The 17,413-nt window shown below is 35.9% G+C and overlaps 1 protein-coding gene across 1 annotated transcript in view; it reads right to left on the bottom strand.

Moving 5' to 3' along the window:
* The window catches only part of ric8a (RIC8 guanine nucleotide exchange factor A), a 34,210-nt gene extending 17,960 nt beyond the window's left edge, over nt 1–16,250 (bottom strand). Inside the window, exons 1-10 of the mRNA XM_081607653.1 lie at nt 16,137–16,250; nt 15,387–15,705; nt 10,745–10,792; nt 8,423–8,630; nt 7,286–7,440; nt 7,125–7,205; nt 4,504–4,603; nt 2,464–2,651; nt 2,041–2,135; nt 1,802–1,952 (exon numbers count right to left, since the gene is read on the bottom strand). Coding sequence (XP_081463779.1) covers nt 1,802–1,952; nt 2,041–2,135; nt 2,464–2,651; nt 4,504–4,603; nt 7,125–7,205; nt 7,286–7,440; nt 8,423–8,630; nt 10,745–10,792; nt 15,387–15,470 — 1,110 coding nt within the window. The 5' untranslated portion in view covers nt 15,471–15,705; nt 16,137–16,250. The remainder of the gene's footprint in view (nt 1–1,801; nt 1,953–2,040; nt 2,136–2,463; nt 2,652–4,503; nt 4,604–7,124; nt 7,206–7,285; nt 7,441–8,422; nt 8,631–10,744; nt 10,793–15,386; nt 15,706–16,136) is intronic.
* Between the last annotated feature and the right edge of the window lie 1,163 nt (nt 16,251–17,413).

The following is a 17,413-nucleotide window of genomic DNA, read 5'->3' as shown; positions in this document are numbered from 1 at the left end:
ACCGAACAGGAATATTTTTTCCACTTTGATTGGTTGCTGTTAGGCCAGTGATTCTTCAGAATAGGGACAAAATGGGTTTTATTTTGTAAAGATGCTAAAGTGCAGGCTCCCAGTTGCAACATTTTTTTTAAAAATTACATTTTTAATCGACCTGACACAGAACTTTGTCATCACCATCTGACAAAAATAAATATAAAATATTTTTTAATGACCCTATTAGTGATGTTTTACTCATTTTTACAGACAAATGTTTCTCAAAAAACTAAAAAAATATTATTTACAACAAAAAACAACAAAAGTCCATCTGACGGAGTTGACAGTGCATGACGGAGTTGACACAGAGCTGAAGGTGGTGACAAACTAGTGAGTAAAAAGAAAAACTTGATACATGTGAAGTAATGCAATTTATGTAAAATATATTAAAATGAATTAACTGCACATTAAGTGAGATTTGTCAACAATTTCACTGAAAGAGTCAAAAACTCTAATGGAGTTGACAAAAAGCCAAACTACCTCAATTTATATGTTATTCTGAAGGAGGCCGTATTGTAGCTCATCAGGTCCATGAAATCTTTACAATATACCAAAATTAAGCTTTTATTTCACAAAATGTCATCAAAGTTTTGTAAATTGTCAGTTATGGTGTTGACACATCATGGTTTTGGCAAACAACTTGGGAATAAAAAGAAGAAAAAAACTAAAGAATAACATAAGCTAACCAGAGCTAACTAGCCCTCCTAGCAAAGGAAGAGAAAAGATAACCAGAGCTAATAGCTCTCCTAGCAAAGGAAGAGAACGGAAATGGTCATGGGGTCCTCAGAAGTTTTGGTGCCCCCAATAATGCCTGATTTTTTTACTTTTTTTTTCATGTATGACGGTGTTGACAAAAACTAGGGACAAATTTCAATGGAGTTGGAAAATATATAATGATTTTTAATTAAATTTATTGATACTTTTATAATTACTTATATGACTTATACTTAATTGTCATAATATATAATTTTAGTATTTCTTTAATTGTTTTAAACTATTATAATGTATTGAGTTCTGCTCCAGGACAAGGTATTTTACAGGCACCAGCCACCGACTACAATGTTTAAAATAAGAAAATATTCAGCAAACACCAGAAAAATATACATTGTTGTGCTCACATGACCCAGGTTAGTTTAGTCAGATATTTGAAAAAATATATATTTTGTGTATATTTATTCAAATTTGGTGCTTTATCCATAGGACCTGTTTTGTCCCTATTCTCAAGAATCACTGCCTACCCATTTTAAGTTGAAGGTCCATTCATTTCATTTTTCACTGACACCTGTGAAAATAATTTCTATTCCCATGACTTTTTTGTTCTCTGGGAAATTATTTTGGATGATAAATACAGAAACAAGCATAAAAATCAAAACTTCTACAATAGTGATAGTAATATTAATAATAAAATAATAGTCAATGCAAAGTAGCCTACAAATTATTTGGTGGGGGGCGGTGAGGGACCTGAATAAGGGCTAGGGGGATGCGGCCCCAAAAAAGGTTGAGAAACACTGCATTAGACCATCCTGGAGCATTCAGATTGATTATCCAGTGGTTGAGGAAAGGTATTCCAATAAAATTGCTTACTTCTATTGTTAAAGCAGTTAATCTTCCCTTTGTGAAACCATATGATCTGAAATGAATAAGAATTCATATAGATGGTTGCCTTTCTTTGAGTTAACTTGAACAAGCTTTTGTTTTAATCAACCCTTTGAAACAATTGTACTACAGGCTAAGAGAGATAACTTCTATATCTACAGTGTTATCCTACACGATCAAGTTTTTTCTCCATGAATTCCAGCAGCATGTTCACAGCATCCATGTTGACGCCCATGTACTCGATGGAGCCATGTTCCACCTTTGGCAATAACAGTACATCCAAACAAGGTAGCGGCAGATTCCCCAGTAAATTCACAGTATGGCTGAAAATACAAGGAGAAATGCTTTAAGAGGTTCGCCTCAAACGGAAGCCAGGAGTGTATAAATGAAGTGAAGAGCGTGTTATCAAACCTGTGGAACTCGTCAGTCCGCTCCTCTCCGTCTGCTTGGCTCATCAAACAGTGTCTCAGGAGAGCGCCCAAGTATCTGTACTCTACTGCCTCTTCCTTCTCACACACACATACAGACACGCACACACACCGAGTGTTCAGAAGAGTACGCTCATCTCATTAGGTTCAGTGTTTCTGTAGCAACAGCTAAACATGGGCTGCTCTCTGTGGCAGCCCATGTTTAGCACAATGCAACTTTACAATGTGAATCAATGGAACAGATGCTCTCCTGATTGCCATCATTTCCTTATCTGTCCAGTAACTCATCAGAGAAGCAATGCTAAACAGGAAGAGCAATAAGACTGAGACGCATCCTAACTTCTCTAGTGATCAAACTGACCAATTAACAGCAATTTGAAACACCACATGAAAAGTTCCTTCTTACCTCATCGACCTTGCGTCGGTTTGTGTCAAATGTGATATTGAAAAGTATCTTCAGTATTTCAATAGCTAACTCTGTCTGCTGCCTGCTCAGTTGGGGAAGTTCCTCAGGTGGAAAACCTTCATACCCCGCTCTGGCTGTCACCAGGGGATCTGGCCAACACAGACAGAGGGTGGCTTCCAACTGGTTTCCTAGGACAAGCAAAGGACAGCAAATAGTCTCTTTATCAACTGTTTCATTACAAATTATTCTCAGGAGTACAGTCTTGGATGAAAGTATAGCCATTCACACAAATAAGTCTCATGGCTTCAGGATATGTAGATATTTTTATTTTATTTTTGATCTGAAACATTTTTACAAATTTCCTGAGGCTTTTTATTACTCAACATCAACATCTGAGTTTAATTTTGAGGGATTATGAGTCATTCTTGTCTTCTTTTTTTATGGAGTTGATCCTAGTTTGTTGTCTTCTGATTTATAACAAGAGAGAATAGGTTCACAGTGAGGTTAATATCTGAAGAATTTCATGACCATAGGGACAAAGATTTTATGTTTAGATCTTGCTTCTGTGACACCTAAATTTCCCCATTGAACATACTGGAAAATACAGTCTGGCATCAAATTGTGCTTGCACTCCTGGAAGAAGTTTCTCTTGGAGGTCATCTTGATATCACTCTTCATAAATGGCAGTATTCTTGCAGGAATTGTGACTAATCTCACTAAGTTGAGAAGCTATATAACCTAAAACATGAACTGACTTGAGACAAAAAGCCTAGAATTATGGTAGTGAAAATCTTTTCTTCTCAAGATCAGTGATGTTTCAGATGTCCTAGACAACACGAAGCAGAATTCATCTGTGAGGACAATGTAGGATGGACATCCTTCTTCTTGTGTCTATCGTTGTACTTGGCATCATATTTGTCAGTTCTTTGTGTTTTTGGCCTAAGACATCATATTTCATAATGTTAATTGTCCTAAGGCATCATATTTCATTATGCCTTAGGAAAAAAGTTTTTATCTCCCTGTGCTTCTAAAAAATCTCAGCATTTGCGCTTGTGGCAACATGACTCTGTTCTATATACTCCTTAGTCCAGTAAATGTCTTTGCTGCAGCTGAACCTCCTGCAGTTGTTGAGTATATAGGAATGTGCTCTTTTCAACTGCAATATTCATGGCAGTATTTCCTGCATGTGACATTTAATGTATACTGATGAAGACTGAACACTTTTCTGTGGAGGTAACCATTTCTAATACAAACAGATCTACTGCTCTTTATTTACATAATCAGTCAGCTTCCAAATATGCTCTCAATATGACTATATTTGAATAAAGTCAGCTAGTTGTTTTTTGTCAGGGTAAACTTTTAAAGCCTGTAATATGAAGTGATTTAATATGAGTCTGCTCAATAATCCAACAACATTAGCACAAAAACTTCTACCGATGTATTCAATGTCTCTCCTCTGTACATGTCCAAACCATCTCAATCCGGTTTATTGGACTTTATCTCCTACACATCTGTCATGAGCTGTTCCTCTGAGGTATTTCTGATTTCATCCATCCTTGTCACTCCCAAAGAGAACTTCAACATCTTGATCTCTGCCTCCTGCCTCTTCGTCATTGCCACTGTCTCTAAACTGAACAGCGTTGCTGGTCTCGCTACCGTCTTGTACACCTTTTCCTTCATTCTTGCTGATACTATTTTATCACACATCACACCTGACAAAAACTGAAACCATAAAGCTTGCAAAAAACAATATTTCATTATAGATCAAATCGCATTACTTCATCTTTCACCTCACTTTTATACAGTGTTACGGGTAACAAATAGGGGATTTAAAAGGCACGTAACTCTTAAAGAATTATGTCCATTTGATCAAACATCTTTTTTCTATGAGTGGACCTGGATCTTGTTCAAGTACAATTTCCTTAATTATGCTGAAACTGGAACTCATCTCCTGAAATCTCTGAAATGGTGTAGGTAATGGTACAAAAATAGGAGTTTGGCTGAGAGGATAAAAATACACTTGTTTTCCAAAGCAGTTACCTAGGAGTTTGATTCCACGGAGCTCCTGGGCCAGCTGTGCCCTGACATCCACCCTCAGGGCAGTCAGCAGGAAGGTCAGTCGCAGGTCAAAGAAACGGACCTTGGCAGAAAAACACAACTCACTAAACTTGTTTTCTTCTTAGAATAGAGCTGGAACTGGAAAAACGCTTAAATCATGTCAAGTTTTTGTATGGGACATTGTAGAAACAAGGCAGTTCAAAGGGTTTTACAGCATGAAAACATAATATAGTAATTATGAAACAACAAATGAACATTACATTTTGTCAAATGACATCATCAAAATCTTCTTGAGTAATCATCATCGATTATACGTCAAATGTATGTTCAATGTTCAATTTATTATCAATCAAAAACAACAGGCGTTGAGTTAAAGGAACTCAGTGTTTTGGCTGTTTTGCAGAAGAGAACCAGATGCAGTCAAGAGTTTACAGGTTTAAAATGATCATATATTATATGACCTAAAAGAAAAATATTTTCATTCGATACATGGGTGATTCCTTTTTGTGGCAACATTTCGGCTTCAGGATTTTTGAAAAAAAAAAGTATTCATGTTTTAAGTTTTAAATATTTTGCTACAACACTGACATGTTTAACAATAAGAAATTAATAATGGGCAAGCTCAGGATTGGATAAATTAATGTGTTTTTTTTCACCATTGTCTCTGAATGTGTTCCACCCTGTTATGAACATTTACATATAGACCATAAATAGTTAAACATTTAAATATTGAAAAATAATGACTTTTTCTTAAAAAGAGTGTGTTCCTTTTACAATATAATGTTTTATTCTTGAAATTGTAACACATCATGTAGTTACGAATCATTTATGTCTGTATTGCAAAGAAAAAAGTGTTTTTTTTACTCATTATTACTGACAGCATTGAAAATATTGGTAATTTAAAAAACTTACACCAATATTTGCATTTATTTGTCTTCAATTCCAGGGCTGCACAGTGGCGCAGTTGGTAGAGCTGTTGCCTTGCAGCAAGAAGGTTCTGGGTTCGATTCCTGGTCCCGGTCTTTCTGCATGGAGTTTGCATGTTCTCCCTGTGCATGCGTGGGTTTTCTCCGGGTACTCCGGTTTCCTCCCACAGTCCAAAAACATGACTGTCAGGTTAATTGGTCTGTCTAAATTGGCCCTAGGTGTGAGTGTGTGTGTGTGCATGGTTGTGTGTCTCTGTGTTGCCCTGCGACAGACTGGCGACCTGTCCAGGGTGACCCCGCCTCTCGCCCGGCACGCTAGCTGGAGATGGGCACCAGCAACCCTCCTGACCCCACTGAGGGACAAGGGTGAAAGAAAATGGATGGATGGATGTCTTCAATTCCCAACATGGCACAGAAACATTCACAGTACTTAATGTTTCTGTAACAGTATTTAATAAAAAAATTTTTTATTAATAAAAATATGTGTGGAATGGAACATAACATGGTGAATTGTCCCATGACAGGGTGGAAAATTGATGTCTTTGATTCTAAAATCTGACGATTTTCATCATTGGTTGCAGGATTGGCTCTTTCAAGTCAAAGCATAGGTAGAGTATTTGTCCTGGCTCTATTTGGCAAAAACATGTGATATCCCTGTAGTGGATTTTCCCATGACAGGAACTCATTGTTCCCCTCACAGGAGTCAATGGGGGCACCAAGTGAAATTAAAACAGACAAATGGCAAATACATCTGATAATACCTCAGACTATTCTGCATCTCTATTCCATCATCTGACATTTTTTTATTTGACTTAAAATGATTACTTTTCACCCTAATTTCCACCCTGTTTGGTTCATGAACCTAACAGGGTGGAACTTTTTTAACTAATCTACCTGTAGCTCTTTATGTGGTGAACATTTAGTTAGTTAACCTTCAACAGAATAACAAACCTTTAATGACTAAATCTATTCTAATGTTTTTTAAATTCTACTGAATACACGTTTTTCACAATCTATCCTAACAGGGTGGAACTTTAAGCTTTACACATACATCTAACGTTCTGGGCGAGAGGCGGGGTCACCCTGGACAGGTTGCCGGTCTGTCACAGCTTTACTCATACAGGTTTAACATATTTAAAGCTTACTTTGTTTTTCATGGTTGAATTCACATCAAAACCAATTGATGTCACTTACATTAAATGGTTTTTATGAAATTTTAGACTTTTTCAAGGCAAAAAGGAAACATCATAACAGGGTGGAAAGTTAGTACTGGGACATGTATAATATGAAGAAAATATCAAATGAGAAAAATAGTTTCAACAGATTCAATTGCATATTAAAATAAGATTTAGTCCAGTCAATCAACTTATTGAAGAAAAACATAAAAAATATATATATATTGTAGTTTAAACTTCATGAGGAAGTCTATTACACTGCACTGGGGACACAATGAAATTGAACATGTCGGTCACCAAAAAGGTGTGCAAAAAACAAAATAATATTTAAAAGGCATTTAATTTATATTTGAAAAACGGCAAACATCTAAATGTATAATTAAAATACTTCGTTGTAAATATTTGGCACATTTTACAAGAAATAATTTTAAGCAAAACATGGGGACATGGAATGTTGCCACAAAAAAAGAATCACCCACATATATGTAATTTACTCCCTTACCTCATGGTTCCAGGTGGGATGATTACATTGCTTCAGTCTCTCTGCTATACCATCAATAAAGTGCAGATCAGCTGCTATGACCTGCCATCCATTCAACAAATGATAGTGACCTTTTACAGGTTAAAATAAATAAAACATCATTAAAAGTGATGCATGCTGACCTGTGCTGTCAGACTGTGGAGCAGGATGTTACAGATGGACTTGAGAGCCTCTATAATCACTTCTTGATCAGTGTTTTCTGAAGGAGGGGAGGACTCCTTTACCATCACACTGGAGTCCTCTACTGCCTCTTTCCCATCCATCTCCACAACAACCTCTTCAAGAAAAAATAGGTCATAGGCACAGGAAAGGTACCACAAAAACATAAAAACATAATTAACTTCAGTTCTTTATCAGACTGTTACAGTTTTGTTCTTTTTAAAAATTTCAATCACAAAAAAAAATTTAATTTGTAGTGACTGAAGAATCACTAAAAACCAAGTGATTTTTTTAAATATAAAAATAAATCAGGTCCATGAAAACCTTACTTGTTCAGTTACCACAAGTGAATAATCCCAGAGTTTCTTTAATGATATACCAATCTTTTAGTTGTTTATGTTTTTGTGGTTACGTGAACAGAATGCACATGTTCCTTAAAAAACTCCTACTTACACCATTTCCTTGGTCACGTCTCAGAACACAGGCAAATAAGATGTGCTTATAGAAACATTATATCTATTTAAGATAATGTGAAGCTTTTTTAATGGTTTAGTGATCTACCCACAATGTTCACTGTCAGTCTTTGCCTTAAGGCTGAAGCAGAGGACTTCAAGAATCTTGGTGTCTTGTTCATAAGTGACGGTGGGATGGAGCAGGAGAAGGATAGATGGATTGTGGCTTTGTCTGCAGTAATGCATGTGCTGCTCCAGTCTGTTGGAGTGAAGAAAGAGCTGAGCCAAAAAACTATGAAAAAAAAAGATTGTGACCAAAACAAAGGAGGAGAAAGAGCCTTTTTCAAATCCCGACCAGTGGTCTTTCTTCATGGAGTTTGCATGTTCCCCCTGTGCATTTGTGGGTTCTCTGGCTTCCTTCCACTGTCAGGTTCATTAATCTCCCTAATTCTCATTATGTGTGAGTGTGAGTGTCCTTGGGATAAACTGATGACCTGTCCAGGATGACCCTGCCTATCGCCTGTTGACCACTGGAGATAGGCACCAGCACCCCTTGAACCCCCTAAGCATGTAAGATGATGGATGGATGGAGGTATTATTCTGGTTTGCTGAAACACAAGGCACACAATTACCACTAGCAATAGTTACCTTTGCTGTCCTCCAATGGGCCTTGGGAAGGTGCAGCAAGATGGGCAATACCAGAATAGTGGGCAAGTGTGAGCATAGCTGAGCGGCTGATGAATGGATCCAAACATTGTTTGTCTCTGGTCAAGATTCGAACCGTCTCTAGACATGCCAGCAGACAGGATGGTTGCAACTCCCTGCTGAGGAAACTGAGCACCAGCTCGCCCAGACGCTGTTTCACAGACACAGTTAATAAAATTTGATGTTAGGAGCAATAAGTAGCCACAGAGATTTCATTCTTGTAGGTCAAAAAAAAATGAAAATGTAATCCTCATTGCAATGTAAACGTTAAAAAAAACAACAAAGTCAAACAAAATGCTGCAACATTGTAAAAAAGTAATTGGCTGTCATGTTACTACACATTGATTCAAGTTTTCACTTTTTAAATCACACTAATCACATGCTAAGCAATACGAAGAAAAATATAATCAATATTTTTTCTTATATTAAAAATCTAGTTCTGTTCTAATATGAACTTAAAAAAACAATTAAAGCAGCAGCAGCATGTAACATTTATGAAAAATATGTGAAAAACAATCAATCAGAGCCAGGAAGAATGCCCTAGTACTGTCAATCAACCTCACATAAGCGCTGCTCAATATGCTAATGGCAGAGAAACAACTTACCATTCCAAGAAAAGTGTTTATCTGCTGTCATCAGTGCCATGTTAACTAGTGTGAGTATTCTTGGCAGGTACCATTGTGGTGAACCAGTTGTAGCGTAGCAAAGAGAAAGGGGCAAGGTTGGGAGAAGCACATACACTATCATGACTGACAGTGCTAAGACCCTCCTCCTGGCTCTAATTGGTTGTGTATATCTGCAGAGCACTGGGAGCACGGGGAGGAGGCACAGGAGTCAGATTTTTTCATGGATTATCTGTCTCATACCAAACTGATAGGGGCAGTTTAAACAAATATGTAAAAAAATTGATTTTGTTTATAAAAGTTACATACTGCAGCTCTGATAAATATTATTAAAAACTAATTACATTTATTTTCAAAGATTTATGGAAAGTGTGAAATAATGGATTATAGATAAAGTGTTACCAACAATTACACCTTTTCAACAAGCATTATTTTAACGTACAACACCTGTCAGTTTGTGAACTTGAGGTTGTAGTCACTTCTCCAGCTTCTAAAAATAATTAACTGGTAGCCCCATTTATTATTGAATTTTAAAATATAACCTTTGTCCGTGATATTGCATTTTAATGAAAATTACAGCATTAGCTACCTGCTTCAGATCCTTAACCTAATCTTATTTACAGAAAACAACACCTTGACCAATCTAAAAACCAGGTAACTACAGGAGAAACACAATCCTAACCAACCAAATGGCCCCTATTTTAAATCATGCATGCTTTAACTATGACGAACCACTTTTTTGTGCACTGAGTTCAATTTCACTAGTCACACCTAGACGTGATTATTGTCACACCTATAGGATCAATAAGTAACTCAACTAGATCCTGTCTGACAACCTGGAGTAGGACAAAAAAATCTCAAAAAGCTACACACGATGCTGCAATCTAAGGAACTCTAAGAACAGATAAAAAACAGTCATGGATATCTATCTATCAGAGACCCTCAGTGAATACGCTCCAGATAAAGGAAATATTTGGGCATATTGAGAAAAATAGAATGTAAATATTTGTATTTGTGGGAAGATATAAAGGTTGCTATGCACAACAGATTTTTGTCTATTGGTTTGGACAAATGGTCCAAAATTGTATCAATAAGACTTTTTAGCCTGGTACATTTGAAGCCAGTGCACGTTTAAAAAGGTTATTTTCTTTGCACAAACATATGCTGCTGCGACAGACTGGCGACCTGTCCAGGGTGACCCCGCCTCTCGCCTGGAACGTTAGCTGGAGATGGGCACCTGCAGCCCTCCTGACCCAACTAAGGGACAAGGGTGTAAAGAAAATGGATGGATGAAAACATAGGCTGCTCTGAAAACTAATTGCAAAGTGTTAACAAATGTTAACAGATAGGTGACACTAATTTACTCACAAACTGACTAATAACTATGTAGGTGACTTCTAAAGGCAGTCACCTACATGACTTAAGTTTGTAGGTAACTTATGGACACTATCTTTTCTTAATACCTTTTGTTGTTTTGTTTCCCAATTCACCAGCCAAGAAAACAAGAAAGGAAAAGGCAAATAAAGACATAAAGTTGTGTTGTTTTTGTAGGTTATGTCCAGAAAACTTTGAATCCGTGTTGGACTCTTTTAAACCGAAAAGCAAATAAATATAGAATCTATATTAAAAATGTTACAAGTACCTTTCTCTCCTGTCCCTCTTCTCTGTTGAATGAGAAGCACTGGCTCATCTGCAAAAAAGAAATAGAGCTGAAGGCACAGGACAATTATTCACTGCTGAAGGAAGACGGTAAATAGAAATAAATTATTTATTAGAAACAAAGTCTCCAGTACTACTTGAGCCTCAAATATATTGTTCTCATTATATACTGTAAAACAGTATATAATATATACTGTTATTATTATATTATATACTGTATACAGTATATAATATATACTGTTTTACAGTATATAATACTGTAAGACAGTATATAATGAGATTTGAAATGTATTTTATGGAATTATTTTTCTTAAACTAATGTAAGTTTTACAAGTATTGTCTTACACTAAAGTGGTTTAAATTGCCTGCTATCAACGGCGCTATTAGAAAATGCAATTTGAAGGAAACAGAAGAAAAACTGAACCTAAAACACAGTTTAACTAATTTGACAGAGGTTTCTTCATCTTTAAGCCCCTCAAACCTAAGAGCTCATTATTGGAGTGGGATTTGGCTTAGCTGTGTGACTCTATTTGTGTAACTGTGAGTCTAATCCAATTGATGTCAAGATCAACTCCCACACAGACGTTGGCTTATAGAACCGCATAAAATAGCTCTCCTGGTTGATCAGCTGCACAGATCCAGTGGAGTGTGCACCAACTTTGAAACTATCGATTTAATCCAACAGGTAAAATATACTGTATCCATGTAACCCACAGCAACTAAAACTCTGCTTACTTTTGACTTTAAAGAGAACATCTGCTTAGTTGGGAGTCTGTGATTATTTGTCTCAATTGAAACGCAGGCAGAGAAAGCAGAGCTTCAAGACACTGCTGAACAGATATGAAGACATGACTAATATGCGGCACAGTTGTTCTCTGCAACAAGAAGGTCCTGGTGCAAATCTCACCATGGGTTCTTTTTGCATGAAGTTTTCACATTCTCTCCAACAGGCCTAGAGGGTTATTGGCCGCTTTAAATTGCCCTCAGTTAAGTTGTGTGTGCATTACTCATTGTCCTCTGTGTCTCTGAGTTGCACTGTGATAAACTGGTGACCTGTCATCCCACCTCTTGCTCAAAGACTGAGGAAGAGAGAGAGGGATTAGCAACAAACCCCTGCGTCCCAACCCTCCAACCCTGAGAACATCTGAAGTGGGTGGGAAATGGATACATGGATCTGTTTAGAGAAAGGTTTTAGAAAACTCTCTCAAAACTATAAAAATCTCACACCTAAAAAATTTTAATGTTTTAAATAACATTAAAACATTTAAATAAGCACTACTCTCATTTTTCAAATAAAGACACTTTGTCTTGAAGTTATTGCTCTTCTTAACATAAATCTAAATCCTAACGGCTACATAATGAATAATTTCTCAAATGTGTATCCAACTCTGTAGAACCACAACTGAGTAGAAAATCTGTTCTCACCTTTGAATTACTTTAATCCAAAAACATTTGTAGAATGCATTTTAAATTTTTTAAGCACATATTTTCCAAACTTAAAAGCATAAAGGTGCGTCTCAATGAATTAGAATATAATTGAAAAGTTTATTTATTTCAGTAACTCTGAATTAAACAAACTATAATATAAACTAATTCCACATGGACTGGTGTTTTCGAGCCTTTATTCCTGTTAATTATGATTTTTCACTTACAGCTAAGAAAAAAATAATAATTTTAGGAGATTTAAATATATCAAATTGACAATAGAAAAAAGTACAAAAATGTGGGCTTAAGGAAATCCATGTTTATTACCTTCTTAAAAGTTATTTTTAAATGGCCCTTTTAATCTGACAAATAAGCCTCATCTGAACATGTATTCTAATTTACTGAAATGTTATTACATTTCAGTAAAATGCTATACAAATTTGTATGCTGGCTAAATTAATAAGCCATTTCTCATGGGTTTTCATCTTTTTTGTGATATGTGCTTTGTTCTTCAAGGGCCAAAGTCTAATTAATTTAAATAATATTAGCACTGACACTAAAGTTTACAGCATGCGCATGACTTAGAATTCAGTTAAGCATCCAGAAAAAAAGGTTTGATTCAAATGTAGTTTGGTACATATGCAGAGATATCTATGAATTCAACTTGAAAGGATCTGGAATTTCTAAAATAAGGAACAGAGGGAATAATTGAAAAGAAGTTCAGAAAAGAAAACCACAAATCTGGGATTTAACAAGTAGAGCAGGCTATTGCATGATACTGTTAGGATTCTGAGTTACTTTCAGGTTTACTATTTTGTATTCCTTACTCTCTTTCTTTGATTACATGTCTTGTTTCTGTTCTTAGTTCAGTTCTTTTTAGAGATTCTAGTTTGTTTCTTGTCTCTAGTTATTCTAGTTTAATCATATTTCTTAGATCTAGTTATTCTTTAGTGCTAGATTTAAATTGTGCAGAGAAAAAAATGTCCGACAGATTATAAGGTAGCACAAAACTATCCCTGCACCTGACCTGTAAGTGCGCATCTCTCCAATGCGCATCATGTGCGCGTCGCACAAAACCAGCGCAAACTTAAACCACTAAAGCAGCGAAGCCTTTTTAACACAAACGATGCTACTAATAAATACATGGAAGCGGAGCCGACCTGTGATCCACGGAAAGAGGAGGATGTTGATCCCGGTTCAGGTGTCAGACGTGCAGAGGAGAAGCAACATTGTTTGCTTAGTTTTTACTCTTTTGGAAAACGTTTCAACTAGATTAAATTGTTTAACCCGCAGTCTTAGAGCGACGCTAAGTATGAGCGGCAGATGTCAGCTAACGGGTGACCCGCGAACTGTCCGGTTCGGGAAACATCAAAAAGCTCATAACCGGCGACCCGTCAGAACCGAACACGGTAAAAAGCTCAACCGGAATCCGAACCGCTCCTAGAACTGCGGGAGGTTCAAACTCCGCTCATTCAGTTTTAGCTTACAGAAAAAGCGCCGAGCCGCCAAATAAACAAAAGCAAACTGACCAATAAGATTGGTCGAATAAGGGTTCGACAATTAAAATTTCAGAATTTTTTTTTTACTTCAAGTTAAAAAAAAAAAAAGCTGCTTCCACTCTAAGGTCAGCAGACAGCGAGCAGCAGGCGCTGCTGCCCTCCGATAACATTTATGCATAAAAATTTACATTTTAAATTTTTTTTATAATTAGCTTTTTTTTTTAATTCTGAATATAAACAAATTTTACTACTTCAATGTAAAAATATTACATAATTTATTTGGCAATGCTCCCTAATGAGAATGGCTATTTTTAGAACTTGCCTGGCGGGCGACTGACAAGGGGCCCGCGGGCGACAGGGGGCCCGCGGGCCCCGCGTTGGTGGCCCCTGATTTAAACCCTTTTCCTGCTTACATCACTTGCTGGTTTCTCCTGCTACCTCCTTATTGTTCCTGTTATTTTTGTTCTATTTTGGCTCCATGTATCATACATGTTTTTTTCCTTTTTCTTCACCTTTTTTAGGCAAGGTATCTTTTTCCATGCAGGAACAGCTTGTTCCACTAACAATCCACTCATCATGTTACTTCCTTAAGCTTCCTCGTGCCAAAAGAGCCCACAAATGTGACTTGTTAATGCTCCTTATCAGAGTGGGGTAATAACTAGTTGTATTTACTTGAGTAACTTTTTGTTTAGTTATTGTATTTTCTCCAGGCACTTTGAATTGCCTTGTTGCTGAAAATGCACCATGTAAATAAAATTACCTTATCTTATGCTGTAGTTTTTACTTGAGTAATTTTATTATGAAGTATTACTACTTTCACTTGAGTAAAATTTCTGGATCCTCTACCTTCACTAAATGAAGAACAAACTAAATGTAACCAAAAATTCACCAGACACACACCTGCAGTTTTTGTTTCAGAAGTTTCATATTGAAAGAAACTGATAAGGAATTTATTTATTTTTTGGTTTGATTTTGCTATTTTGTAATTGTGTTATTCATATTAATCATTCTGGTCTTAAAATACCAAAATTTACACTTTACAATTTTGGTCTGGCTGATGACATTGTTTTTAAATATTAAATGATTGATATTTTTAGCATTTACTCAGTACTTCAGTTGTCTTTTTACCAAATACTTTTTTACTCTTAATTGAGTAATTTTTTGGACTTTTTACTTTAATAAAAGTCAAATACTTTTTACTTTAACAAACGTAAAAAGTATTCAAGTACTCTATTACTTGAGTACAATTTTTGGGTACTCTGCCAATCTCAGCTCCTTATTAACAACTGTAAAACAGTCCTAGGGCCTGTGTCTTACTGCTTGGTAAATAATAGGACAATATATATGAGGACAAGCCCACGAAGAAAGTAAAGGACTGCTGAACAAACTGGTCCTGGAACCTTCTACCTCATGTAAAACAAAATCAAAAAACAGCTGATTACAATTCAAGTTGTGCTAAGTTTATAAAGTTGATTTTATGGGATGTAGTTTGTTTCCTCTGATTGTCAGAAATTATCATTGGTGGAACTTTTGAAACTAGCTCAGAATTGGGAAAGGAAAGGCAACTGCATAGTCAAAAAGCCCCAAACTAGCAAGCAAACATTGGAGATGAATAAGCCATGATCATCTGAACAGACAGAAAAGCAGACGGCCTGACATACTGCTGCGTGATGCCCTGCTGCCAGCTGTAGTTGTGTTTACCTCTTTATTGAAGGTCTGTAACACCGCCAGCGCCTTGTCTTGCTCTCCCGTCTCCATTTGCTCTATAATAACACGTAAATCCATGACGGTGTTGTGATGGGGAAAACGGCCGCTCGCTGCTTTGTCCTGGTCTCGCCGTCAGAGGAAGATGCAGTCTGGCTTGATCTGTGAGGCTGAACGCTATATTCCACCCTACAGTCTGTCACCGCTGACCAATGACAGAATGGTGTCAGTATCCCCGTATCCTATCCCTCAGAGCCGAGCAGAGACCATTACAAGGAATAGGATTTGTGCAAGTCAAGTGTTGCGTTTAATGTCCCTGGGAGAAAAAAAAACTTGACAATTTTAGCAATATTTTAGGATCCACCTTAAAGATTAATAAATCAAATGTCAATCACTTCACCATATTCATGAGCTATATTGGTTTTAGATATCAATTTCTCTCTTAATTTTCACTAAACATAAACAATTTCATCAACAAGTAAGCATATTTATTGTTGCACATATTTTGAAAAATACATATATAAACACTAGACATAGAAAGGTCAAATGTTAAAAATACTCTATTCTACAAAGACTTTTTTAAAGATTTACATTCTTCTTGAACAAATTGTAAAAAGTCAATTTGAACTTTATGTTAAGAAAGTCGTCATTTAGTTGATGCTTACGTGATTGTTTACTCAAGCAAGCACAGATTGTTTTCATAAACACTTCAAGTTACTCAAATACATATCAGTTCTAGTTACTAACCTTGTTCCCTCGTGGACTTAAGTTAACTTACGTTGATTTCTATCATTTTTTCTGCTTTGACGTTAACCTTTTCTGTGTATTGCGGTTAACATTTCCAGGTAGAACTGCGTTCCGTTACCATAGATACGTTCACAAGAAAATTACCAAAATAAAAGCATAAATTCAGCGGTCGTTAATGAACAGAAGTAGCTACTCAGTTAACCTCCGACCAAATTATTTTATGTTTAACATATAAAACATAAATAACTTCTTCAAGATACTTAACCAAAGCAATAATAATCTTAGAAATAAACATAATGGTGTAACTTGTACGGAAGAGGATCAGGGCCACTGAAAAACAAAAAATCTGGCTTTTTCTCCTCAGAATTCTGAGATTTTTTTTCTGGGCCACTGAGAAAAAAGTCAGAATACTACTACTACTACTACTACTACTACTACTACTACTACTACTACTAATAATAATAATAATAATAATAATAAGTATTATTATTATTATTATTATTATTATTATTATTATTATTATTATTTCAGTGGCCCTAATCCTCTTCCGTAATCTTGCAATAAGTCAATATACTTTTAAAAAAAATTTAATTTATTTTTCAAAGTCGGCATGACGTTCTACTAGAAATTTTATTCACCCGTTGATTTCATTTGGTATCTTATATCTTTTTGACAAGACTTTACAATATAATATAATATAATATAATATAATATAATATAATATAATATAATATAATATAATATAATATAATATAATAGCAGTTAGATAGATAGATAGATAGATAGATAGATAGATAGATAGATAGATAGATAGATAGATAGATAGATAGATAGATAGATAGATAGATAGATAGATAGATAGATAGATGACTTTAAATTGCTTAAGAAGCCGTTTTATATCACTTATTTATTTTATTTACAAGGGGATTTTAACCTAGAAGCTATTAATTTAAGCTTTGGCTTCTAGGTTAAGATCCGGTGCAGTTTGGTTGAAAATTCAAAACAAACCTATGGGCGGAGCCATTATTTATATAAAAACGCACCTGTCCAAATAATGATCATCAAGCATGAAATATGCGCATAATCAATTTTTTTTTACTTCTGTTCTTTCATTACTTCTGCTATTCAGAAAACAGTAGCTTTACAAACCGATTTTCAAGGCCACCGAATCTAAATACTGCGATAAAATGACGCCCGGAAGCAACGAGATTCACGTCCAATGAAAGCTCGGGACCTTCTTTGAGCGATGAGGTATGTGGCCAATCGTGTCGCTGTAT

Source organism: Poecilia reticulata, chromosome 6, assembly GCF_904066995.2.
Source record: "Poecilia reticulata chromosome 6, P_reticulata-male-v2, whole genome shotgun sequence".
Classification (NCBI taxonomy): domain Eukaryota; kingdom Metazoa; phylum Chordata; class Actinopteri; order Cyprinodontiformes; family Poeciliidae; genus Poecilia; species Poecilia reticulata.
The sequence above is the reverse complement of the archived record's forward strand: the minus strand, read 5'-3'. Positions and strand labels throughout refer to the sequence as shown.